The sequence below is a fragment of the Rattus norvegicus genome, chromosome 16, assembly GCF_021556685.1.
Source record: "Rattus norvegicus strain SHRSP/BbbUtx chromosome 16, alternate assembly SHRSP_T2T, whole genome shotgun sequence".
Taxonomy (NCBI): Eukaryota; Metazoa; Chordata; class Mammalia; order Rodentia; family Muridae; genus Rattus; species Rattus norvegicus.
The window spans coordinates 29,860,982-29,873,302 of NC_141549.1; the positions used below are offsets into that span (position 1 = coordinate 29,860,982).

The 12,321-nt window shown below is 40.2% G+C and overlaps 1 protein-coding gene across 15 annotated transcripts in view; it reads right to left on the reverse strand.

The window, feature by feature from the left end:
• Marchf1 (membrane associated ring-CH-type finger 1) overlaps positions 1-12,321 on the reverse strand; it is an 863,029-nt gene that overhangs the window by 521,971 nt on the left and 328,737 nt on the right. For 13 of the 15 annotated variants that reach the window (NM_001135838.2, NM_001401505.1, XM_087588654.1 and 10 more), the window contains 1 exon segment: positions 4,197-4,405. The exons of the other annotated variants lie outside the window; for them this stretch is intronic. In NM_001135838.2, coding sequence (NP_001129310.1) covers positions 4,197-4,295 — 99 coding nt within the window. In that variant the 5' untranslated portion in view covers positions 4,296-4,405. 15 annotated transcript variants of the gene reach the window in all.

The window sequence follows — 12,321 nt, forward strand, 5'->3', positions numbered from 1 at the left end:
TTTATAGATATATTGATAATAGAAGAAGTGGGCATTAATTTAGGAGGGATATTTAGGGGACTTAGGAGGAGCTGGAGAAAGAGAATGATTATGATGAAAATACCTTGTACTCATGTATGAAAATCTAAAACATAATTGGTAGTAATATAAAACTTAATAAATGAGTTAGTATAAGAAAGAAAGTATAGCTTAATAGAAACCAAGTTGTTTACTGACAATGTAACAAAGGGTAACTTAAGTATTAGCCTCGCATATCAACCAAAGCAATCTAAACCTGGATATGTGTATCCCTTCAGAAAGGTCCCTTCCCTGCTGGGTCCCCCTAGGTCTTGGTTTCCTTAAGGCAAAAACAAATTATCTCCTAGGCAAGACACTTATTAATCATAAGCTGCTAAGGGAGTTCCCTTCTAGAACTCTCTGGAGCTTACATACAAGCTTTTTTCTGCTAATTTTTATATTTGCTAATATATCCACTGAGGTTCACAAACATTGAGCCTGTGGTTCTGTAATCCATATCTATCTACGTATAAGAGAGAAGCTGTGATGGTAGTCATGCTGAGTGTGACAATTCAATCTGGGTTGTACTAATAAAATCAGGTGCCCGGAATGCAAATGCGAGACACTGCTCTTCTCTTAAACTACAACTATTTATTTATTATGTATAGTTTTATTGCTTGTTGCATATTACATATTTTACTTTAAACTACATTTTTATTTGCTCTTTGAGAATTCATACAATGTATTTTGATCAGATTCCCCCTCCCTTTTCTTCTCCAAGTCCTGTATCCCTTCTATGCCTTCCCAACTTCAAGTCCTCTTTTCTTTTTTGAAACACCTCCTGGGCTTGGTTATGGCACTCCCTTTTAAATATCCTAGCAACCTGGAAGTGCTGCCTTTGGAGGATGACAGCGTCCATACACACTTGACCCTAACCTGACTAAAACTGGGAATACATTAGTTTGTTTTTGTAGGTCCAGTGTTAGTAACCAAACAGACAAAACGTGGACCTTTATGTCATGTAACATCCATCAAAATACAGGTTCACTGTAGAAGTTGAAGTTAGAGTTTTTGAATATTAATCTTTTAAATAAGTTTTACAACCCAGGTCTCCTGAATTGTAAGACTTAATAACCAAACCATTTCAACATTCATTTTACCTATTCTGCCACAAAACAAAGCAAGAACTAGCATCAGTAACCAGAACAAAATAATCAAAACAAAACCAAAATACTGATGTCTAATTAAATACTAATTGATTAAAGATCCTAGAATCTCAGAGTATTTTGTGCAAGGAAGATTAAATTGACTTGCATTTAAGCAAATCCCTAGTTGTGAGATGACACCAGTTATTGAATATGCAGATGGATTCCACAACTAACTTGAAAGTGAGGAGAAAGAACCCTAAAGGCTATTCCTCGCTTGTCAACCATCAGGAACTGTTGACAGGAGGCCTGTCACCCTCCATAAACAGGAGCCACCGTTCAAATGTGCAGGAATGATTGTATAGTAATAATCTTACTTTTTAATGTGCAGGATGAAGGTAGCATAAATTATCCATTTTAAGTGGCATTTGTGACCCTTTAATACTATTCAGCTCATCAAATGAAGTAATTCATTCCTCTACATTCAAAAGAGAATTTAAACACAGTTTTAAACAGAAACTTCTAACTTCATTTTATAGAGAACCAGTTGAAATCCAAAAAAGGGCCTCTCAGTCCAACAGTTAGGAATATCTCTCTTTAAAATTTCTTTCCTCCTCTCATCATTTTTCTTTCAGAATATTCACAGAGCCTCATTTTTAAATACTACTAGCACACTCAGGAACAGGTAGGTGGTTTAACTTTCTGGGGTGTTTTAACTTCCCTTGGTTTATCTGAAGCTCTTCTGGGGAAAGTCAAAATGCACTAGAAGAAATCAGCTATTTTACCTGAGTTTTTAGGTGACCAGTATTAATTTTTCTAACTATCATAATAATTAATCTGTTCAGAGGCATTGGTGTCTACAATTTTAAATACACATAATTATGACCTCAAATTAGATGTTTGGGATGTTCCTTTTTATGGGTCTTTGTTGTATTGAGATACATAATTCTCCTCATTAAAAATTCTCTCTTTGTTAGAGAATACCACTTTCCAAATTATTTCCAATAGTGTTTCATTTATCGCAAATTGTACATTGCAAAACTCTTTCCACTGCTTTGATTCCTCGCTCCGTTTATTGGGTTGATATTCAATTCAGTCACAATAGAAAGGTGATTTTGTCCTGGGAAGAGACACAAATAAGGGTTGGTAGGATGTGAGGTGCAGATGTGAAGGAATGGGTATGGAGATTGTGACCATGAGGTAAAATAATGACATGTATATTTGTTATGTAGAAAGAAAAACATTTTTGATATTCAAAGGTCACATAAGTCAGCTATCTGACTCATATCAAGGAGAAATCAACAGTGGATTTTGGATGGAGTCTAGGAAGTGGACCAGTACTGTCTTTCACATTCTAGCCAGGTTGGCCTGGAAGTCACTGCTTAGCCCATCTGTCCTTAAACCCATAACAATCATCCTGCCCACACCTCTTGACTTTTCGCCTCTGATCATTCTGAAACCCAGGCAAAGTTGCCACCCAACACCATTACAGAAAGTTTCCTTCGGTTAGTCAACGCATCTGCTGACTTTGATCCTGAATAGCAACGAGCCACTTTTGTAAATCTTGTTTTTCAATTCTCCTAATTTAGAATTGATCACTATCTCTCCTTCCTTTTCTCCATTCCCAAAAGCTTAGGAAACAGTACTGGAATCCAAAATCACATCTCCAAGTCATAGGAAGTCATATCACCAAAAGTATTTCCAAGTCATACTAGACTGATACATTGCATTAGCAAAGATATTTCAATGTCAGGGACCCAGGATATGCATTTGATGAGGAAAGTACCAAAAGGAAAGCATCGTCTGCAAGAAATTAGTCAGAGAAATCCCGAAGTCCGCTGTAAGTTCTGATGGCATCCTTGCTTTTGACTGACACATTTAAACCAGGTCAACTACGGTGGGCAGGGACGGTAAATGCACTTTGTATTTGAGGATAGTATCAGACTTATTTTATTCCTAACAGTGCAATCCCATTTTATTTCTTTTTTTGTTTTATTTGAGTTTGTTGTCTCCTTTGTCCTCAGCAACTATCCTTGAGGAAATAATAACAGTAAATATCTGGTACTGATCTGGAGGTAAGATAAAGACATGAAACCCAGGAATTATTTAAAACAGCCCGGAGGATTACAGACCTTGGCTTCCTCTTATTCTTTTCATTTGTTTATTAGACAGCATTTTCTCCTGAAGCCCAGGATAACTTTGAACTCAGAAACTTTCAGCCCCAGCCTCCCAAACAGCTGCCCGTTTTATATAAAGCTTGCCTGGCTCGCTTGGCGTTCCACATCAACTCCACTCATGCCTGGACCTATAATAATTTCATGCAACACCCTCGACTCTGCTCAGTCTCGTTTTAAAAACCCTTTTTGAAATAAGTTCCTACAGTCTGATTTTTCAAGCAGCTTAGCCTTAAAGGAAGGACTGCTAATTCCCTCCTCGCCCCCTCAGCATACATCCTGGATATATTATAGTGAATATTATAGGCTGTGTTAAGTTTTAAACAATTCTTTCTTGAATAAAATGCAAATGAGCAGACATCACGTCAAGAATCCCATACACAAGTCATAAGGAATGGAGAACAGTGGATCCCCAAACACTAATTTAGCAGGCATTAGATATGAGAGCTTTCTTAGCCCAGGAAGATCTGCTTTGTGAAGAAAGTTATTTTCAAACCTTCGAGCAGCTGGACAGAATTAGCATCAACAATTCCCAAAATGGACAACAGTAGTATCCGCAACCAAGCCAGGACCTCCTGGTTGTGCCGCACAAATAAGAAAAGCGATTCTGTAGAGTTCAACAAAAGAGGCAGAAGTTTTACATCTGTCAAGCAGCGAGTATCTTTATAGATTTGGTTCGTTGCTTCATTCAGAAAAAAAGAGGTTGAATTTTATAAGCTCCTTAGTCACACACGAAATGATTCTCTCCCGGTCCCCTAGTACACATAGAGAGCTGGGAACCAGCTGCTCTTCACCTCTCACTGCATCCTGTTGTACAGACAGCAACGCGGAGCTGGCTGCGGTGGGCTCTCTTATTGTGTCAAATCAAACCTCCTCTTACCTCAACTTCCTTGTTCTTCTCTTTGTTTCTGCCCATTGAACTTCTCCCATTGCTGGCTGTCTCCCGGGCTGGGATTACAGAAATCTGGTGGAGGGGCATATTGGCCGGGCTGCAGGTGGCCAAACCCTGATTGGATGCCTTATGGCTTCACTCGCCCTGAGAAGCCCACCTGCAGAACTGTTCATATCCTTGCTTTGCCAAACTTGGATCTAAATAAAAAGGAGGAAAACAGTGTTTGAGACACTGTACAGCAGTGGCCAAACACACTGAAAGTAAAATTGTAAAAATATGTAGCAGAGATAACCCAAGGAGTACTACGTTCTCAAAAGGAGAATTTACTGCTAGTCATAACTGCACTGCTTTGTCACTCATGTATCCCCCTCCCCTAAGAGCATCATGGGAGACAATTCAATTTCTACGGTACCTAATAACTGTCATGGAAACCAAGGAAACCCAGGTCTCACGGGCCCTTATTAACAACTGCTCCTTTTAATGGCACAGACTCCCACATTTGCAGCGACTGACACAGGCTTTTGTTTCTCCCCAGATCCCTGGGAGTCTTTGGAACACCCAGAGACATACGTCCTGCTGACAAGGTAAATAAGCAGAAGGCTGAGGAGCTTAGTGTCCGATTTGGATACAAATCTCTTCCTTGAAAGGCTGGGCTAGCTGCGCGTGTGCCCTTCATGCAGCTACAGTAATCTGCTTAGGTCAAGGGAGCTGCGAGGGGTGAAGAGCTTTAGATGAGATAAGGAAACGGGGAGAGAGGGAGAAATGGGAAAAAGGAAAGAGAGGAAGAGAAGAAAGGAGTGGGGAGAGATGGAAAGAAGGAAAATGGGAGAAGTGGGGGTAGGGGAATGGAGATAGGAAGAGGGAGCGAGGAAAAGAGGAAGAAGGCTAAAGGAACAGATAAAGACAGGAGAGGAGATGGAGCAAGACGAGGAAGGAAACGGGGACCGAGAGGGGAGTGACTGATCACAGATGAGGATCAGGCGACAGAGGGCAAGCAGGAGCAGAGAAGAATGGGGAAATAGGTAAATTCAGCATCTTCAGAGCCAGTAGCAGGAATGAGAGAACGCTGCTTTCTAAAGCACAAAAACTACCCCACAGACTGCACTCATTCTGCTTATAGGTGACTCCTATGCTCTCTGGAGTACATGTGTATGATTCAGGAGTAGATCTTTTCACTTCTGCTAAGGACTCCAGTGTCCTTTTAGGAGGAAAAATTATTTGGGGACAATATATCAGAACGACTACTCTTCAAAGTGCAAAACAAAACAAAAACGTTTTTGAAAACAGTTCCTAGGAGATCATCAATGTTGGTCTGTGCAACCTATCCCCAGCTATCTTTGTATTTCATATCAATACTGTCATTTTCAACATGATCTTACAGTGTGATTAAACTCAGAAAGAGATGAAAGGTAGCGGAGATAGCCACTGTAGTTGACAATCGTGTGAAAAGACTCATGGAAAAACTGTCAAAATAAAAGCTGTTTCTAATCTAAACATCTCCACTGAAATAACTGCTTCTGTGTGTTTTCAAATGTGAGCCTAGTATGAATGCCTTTTGCCAACTTGGTGACCTTCATGTGCTTCACTCTCCTGCTCTTCACCTGGCCCATATGAAGAGATTTTCAAAAGCAGAATTAACCTGAGACTCCTTTATGAATTTGTATTCATCAGGGCTATAATAAGCACCTGAACTGGACCTTTGGTAAGACACCCATGAGTCCTAACAATGGCTCTTCAGAACCATCTGGTCCAGCACTAAAGAAAGCTTAGCATGATCCCATGAGGTGAGCATGGGGACTAGCCTCTTGCTGTAAAATCCTTTCTAAAAATTGAGGCAGGCAGCACTCAACTTGGACTTCGCTCATTGCCAGTCTCGGTTTGCAATGAAAGATGGTAAAATACAGAAGACTGAATGAAGAGACTATGCAAAGGGTAGCCTCTTCCAAACCTTCTGGCCTTATTCCCACCATTCAGGAGGAAGAGGAGGAAGGAGCTCAGAGGCCTGCAACAAACTGTCTTAAGACATAATCCATATGAAGTTAAATTGATGTTGGTTAAGCATTGCTATGGCTTAAGAGTCACACCTGTGACCTGTGACTACGAAGGAGACACAGCCATACTTTAAAAGCAATTGCTAATCCCTTTATCCAGGACAGTTTAATTAAGAGGAAGTTGAAAATGGAAGTCTATAAATCTAATAGTCTGTGACAAATACTAAAATGTAAATTATAAACTTCCTTAGGAAAATCATATTGCCAGTGTTTACTCCGTAGAAGCTTCTAGCCATTTTCCAAAGTTCGACTTTAGTGCTTTCCTCTAAAATATTCCATTAAAGTTACAGGAGATTTTTAGCTTGAGTTAACAAAGTGTCTGTCTTAGTGCAGTACCTCATTATGCATGTAGAGAGATCCTCTGTTTATTGTAATTTTTTAAACTAAGATTTAAAATTTAAGTCAATTTGACTTACATGGTTGAGTTACTTCAATTTGCTATCTTTTATCCTGAAATTTAGATTGCAATTTTAATTTCAGGAAAAAATTATATCTTAGAATGTTTTGCACACTAGACAAGAGGCTGTGTGCTAAATCTTTTCAATCAAATAAATGTTTAGAGTTAAGAAAAATTAATAAACACTTATTGAGGTTTATATTAAGAATTGCAAAGACTGAGATAAAGTTTTGTGATTGTTATTGGGGCAGAAAAAAGATGTGTTTCAACGCTTTATTTTAATATTTTTCTGACTTGGAACACTGGAACATTCAACAGCTTGTGTCTGTGATGTGTGTTCACCTGGGCCATTCCTCAGGCAGTGGCTGAAATACTTTCTGGTCAGAATATGAAGTCTCTGGGGCAAACATTTCACGTAACAATTGAAAGCTCAGAGAATTCTGGGGATTGCAGTTCTCCTCTGGGAGTCTGAGCAGATTACACAGTCATTAACCCCAGAGAATAAAGGGGGAGCCTACACTCCGCAGCTATGTGCTAACAATAGACAGACAGTGGTCACACTGTAAGAGATGAGACATTCAGCTAACGGGTATTCTCACAATACCACACACTGTAGGTGTGTAAACTGAATCCTGTGCAAACTTCTTATAATTATTGCTGAAGCTGTCCTGAGACTCTCACTGTTGCCTGGACGGTTTCCTAAGAACATCTAGATGTCTGTGTTCCTTCTGTGTTCTGACTTCTAAGCCTCTAGCTTTGGAAACGCCAGTGCATTGATCACCTTTGCCTCCTAAATCCTGCACTATAGTTACTAACACTCAAGATCTCACCACCGGGGTTGGGGATTTAGCTCAGCGGTAGAGCGCTTGCCTAGCAAGCGCAAGGCCCTGGGTTCGGTCCCCAGCTCCGGAAAAAAAAAAAAAAGATCATACCACCACCACCACCATCCACACACCAGACTTCTGCCTTGCTGCCCAGCATAGGCTTTTAAAAGAAAAAAGAAGCATACAGTGATTTTGATCCTTTACCCTGATACCTATCCCAGTCTTTACTAAATCCAAAAGGAAGGAGGGACAATAAGCTTAACTAAGGACAATTGAGTTGATGGTGACTAAACAGGCAGGGAGACAAAATATCAGACCAAGACAGGGAAGCAGGAACGCATCTCATAACATCCAATCCAATGAACGTGCACTGGCTGCCTGCTGTGTTTTGCCACCTTACTAGGAGTGAATGCAGAAGAGGAAATGTGGACAGTTTCCATGGCCAAGGAATTTGCTGTGCCATTAGGGAAATTTGGCCAGCATAAGTTTATCGTTTTTTTAAACAGATAGAAGCTTACACTAACAACTAATGTTTAAAATAAGTAAAATACTAAGTACAAATCTCAGAGATGGCATCAACAATGAAAAGTCACAAGATTCTAAAAAGAAAAAGGAGGGGAGGCCTAGGTAAGGCAAGACCTTATTTTAAATGACACAGAGAAGGCATTTGTTCTACTTTGCTTCTCCATAGCTATGATAGAACACTGGTCAGAAGCAACTGGGAATAGGAAAGTGTTTTCAGCTTACAGGTCAGTCTATCATCAAGGGAAACCAAGGAAGGAACTCCTGCAGAAAGCTAGGGGAAGAGCTGGCAGAGAAACCATGAAGGAAAGCTGCTTATTGCTTTGCTTTCCCTGAAATACTCAGACTACCTTCTTATATAACCCGGAGTCACCTGACCAGTGATGGTACCAACCACTTTGGGCTAGGTCTGCCCATATCTATAAAAAATACAATAGGAGAAAGGCTGATAGAATGTTAGTAATAGCAGCCCTTGCTTTTTATTCTTTTTCTAATTTAAAACAATCTCTTGACAATCCAACCATTTTACCAGATTCATCAGAGACTTCTGTGGCTATGACAAATGCAGGTAGGATGAATCTCAAGATGGTACCAGAACTTGTGTGCCCGTGTTATATTGGTTCTATAGGCATTTAAAATCCAAGTGTTTCTTGAGTCTTAGAGTGTTCCAGAAGTGTTGAGGAAGCCAAGCACTGTGTGAAATGTCCAAGGATGTGACAATGGCTAAGTCCACTTGATTGGAAGTCTCAAGAGTCCCAATTTGGTTCTGAAGAACTGAAGGATTTCTGGAGAGATTTTGGTCTTCAGTCTATGTTGAATCCCCAGTAGAGCATCTTCCAACATCAGTGAAGGAAGATAGCAGCCACAGACTAAATACATTTGTCAACAAGAATGAAACCAACACAGTTCCTACACTTAAGTCTCAGGGAACATCAAAGAAGATAGGCAGAAAGATCAGTAGAGCCAGAGGACTAAGAAGTTTCTGTATGATTTAGGTCCTAGAAATGAAAGAGAAGCTATACCCATGATACCAGAACTGTATGGCTACCTACACAAGACCTGAACAATCTGAGTAGTTAATTAGTCTCCCCTCATGATGAGTTTCTGGGAGAGATTGGACATACACTACAAAGTCTTCAGTCCTGAAATAACATACACACAAGTCACACTAACTGGACTCAGCAGTGTGTGTGTGTGTGTGTGTGTGTGTGTGTGTGTGTGTGTGTGTGTGTGTGTGCATGTGTGTGTGTGTGTGTGTGTGTATTAATCAAAGGAATAGAAATCACCAAATGAAGGGACATCATGGAAGAGGTTGGAGTAAGAAAAGGGATGTAGTAGTTATATAATTATACTGTAATTAAAGAAAATTAAACAAAACAGTATGGTGGAGTTATAAAAAAGGACATGGAGGGAGAGGAGAAAGAAGAGAAGGAGGAGTAAGCCAAGCAGCGAAAACCCAGGTTTCCTTATTCTGTGTTCTTTATTTCTGAGCTGCTAGTCCAGAAGTTGCTGATCCAGCACCATTAGGTTGGGTGTACCCACTTCAAGTAATCTGATTAAGAATGACTGTCACTGGGGCTAAAAAGATGACTTCTTAGTTAAGAGCACTGACTATTCTTGCAGAGGTCCTGAGTTCAATTCTCAGCAACCCCATGGTGGCTTCACAACCATTTGTAATGGGATCTGATGCCCTCTTGTAGTGTGTCTGAAGAAAGAGAGACAGTGTCTACATATACATAAAATAAACAAATAATTGAAAAGAGTGCATGGTATTTGTGTAGATACAAACAGGTTATTCAATGAAATAAACCCACACACCTCTGGATACTTAGGTTTTTACAAAGAAGCCAAAACCACACAATGGAAAAGGCAAAGAATCTTCACCAAATGCTGCAGGTATAACTGGATGTAGAAGAATGTAAATAAGTCCATATCTATCACGATGCACAAACTCAAGTCCTCATGGATCAAAGACCTCAACATAAAACCAGATGCAATAAATCTAATAGAACAGAATAACCTTGAACTCAACAGTATATAAGGCAACTTTCTTAACAGAACACAAATGACTCAGGCACTAAGGTCAATAATTAATAAATGGGACCACTTAAAACTGAAAAGCTTCTATAAGCTAAAGGATACTATCATTTGGACAAGATGGCAAATCTTTTCTTGGAAAAAGATCTTCATCACTCCTATTTCAGACAGAGGGCTATTATCCAAAATATAGAAATAATTCAAGAAATTAACCACCAAACAAACCAAATAATCCAATTGAAATATGGAGTACAGAGCTCCTCAATGGAGGAATCTTGAATGGCCAAGAAGCACCTAAAGAAATGTTCAGCACCCTTAGTCATTAGAGAAATGCAAAGCAAAGTGACTCTGAGTTTCCAACTTAGATACACCAAAATGGCTAAGATCATAAAAAGAAGAAAACTCAAGAAACAGCACATGCTAACAAGGATATGGAAAAAGCAATTAACAAGTCTTCATTGCTGGTGGGAGTACAAACTTGTGCAATTAGTCTGGAAACCAATCTGGCAGTTCTTTGAAAATTGGGAATAGTTCTATATGAAGACCCACTAGCTAAACCATGCCTGGACATGTACTCAAAAGATCCCACAAAGACACTTACTCCACTATGTTCATAGCAGCTTTATTCATAATAACCAGAATCTGGAGAAAACCTAGATGGCCCTCAACTGAAAAGTGGATGAGGAAAATGTTGTTTATTTACACAGTGGACTACTATTCAGTTATTAAAAACAAAGACATCATGAATTTCATAAGCAAATGAATGGAACTAGAAAATACCATTCTGGGTGAAGTAACCCAGATCCAAAGGACATACATGGTATGTACTCACGTATACGTGGATACCAACCATAAAGTGCAGGATAACCGTGCCATAATCCAGGAGTGGGAAGGAGGCAATCTCTGTAATATAACGGAGACCTGAGTTGGGAAGGGCCCCAGGGGGCCTATCAGGGCAACTCTAACTGAGACTCCTTGCAATGGGAGATATTGATCCTGAAGTGGGCACTTCCTATAGACAGTCAAGACTCCCAGTGGAGCGATAAGGTCAGCAACCCACCCACAAAACCTTTGTGTCCTGCCTACAATATATGCATAGACAAAGATAGAACAGAGATAGATGGAATGGCCAACCAATGACTGCCCCAGATTGAGACCCATCCCATTGGCAAGACTAATTCTCTGACACTATTAATGATATTCTGTTATGCTTGCAGACAGGAACCTAGCATCGCGCTCTCTATTAGACTCCACCCAGCAGACAATGGAAAGAGAGGCAGAGACTACAGCCAAACATTAGATAAACCTTGGGATCTTATGGAATATTTGGGAGAAGGATTGGGGAACAGGAAGAGGATGGGACTCCACAGGGAGACCAATAGAGTCAACTAATCTGTATACTTGATGGGTCTCAAAGACTGAATCAATAACCAAAAGCCAGCTTGGGACATATGTAGCAGATTAGGGGCTTCATCCCCAATAGCAGGTCAGGGACTCTCCCTGAATCTGTTGCCTGCCTGCCTGCCTGCCTTCCTGCCTGCCTGCCTGCCTGCCTGCCTGTGGATCACATTCCCCTAAATGCACTAACTTGTCTGGTCTCAGTTGGAGAGAATAGGCCTCACCTTGCAGCAAATTCATGTGTGTATGTGTATGTGGTGGTTATATACAGGGGGATCCCTTTCTCAAAGAAGAAGTGAAGGGAGGAATTGGTAGAGGTATTGGGAAGTGATGGAGAGTTGATATTAGGATTTAAAGTAAATAATAAAAAAGAATGTCTGTCATAGAGATCCCCTTACCTTGCATTTTAATTGTGTCTAGACTCAGTCAAGTTGCCATCACACATGATACTATAAAATTTTCCTCAAGTCTTTACAAGGAGATTTGACCACTTGGTAGCATAAGGGAACTCTGGTGAACAGGAAAATAGCTAGACATTTGTCGTCTATAATCTATATGGGACTGAAGTTGAAATGTTTTTTCTTGCAAATCTATACATAGCAGCTGCAGGGGTAACTTTGTTTTCCTTCTGTGTTGGCAATGCGCTTTTGTATTTTAGCTAAGTAAAGGACAATAGAAGTTAAGTGACAAAGAGTGGAATCTGAGCACGATTTCCTCCGATTCAGTTCATATCATTCAGTTTTACGTTCCCCTACCCTGCCCCCACTAGGTTCTCTGAGGGGCCTGTTTCTCTGGAACACACAGCCCAGGTACCTTGCCTATTCTGTATTTCAGATAGGAGTATCAGAATATGGGAAAGGCTGGTGTTTAAGGGTAGGGTAGAT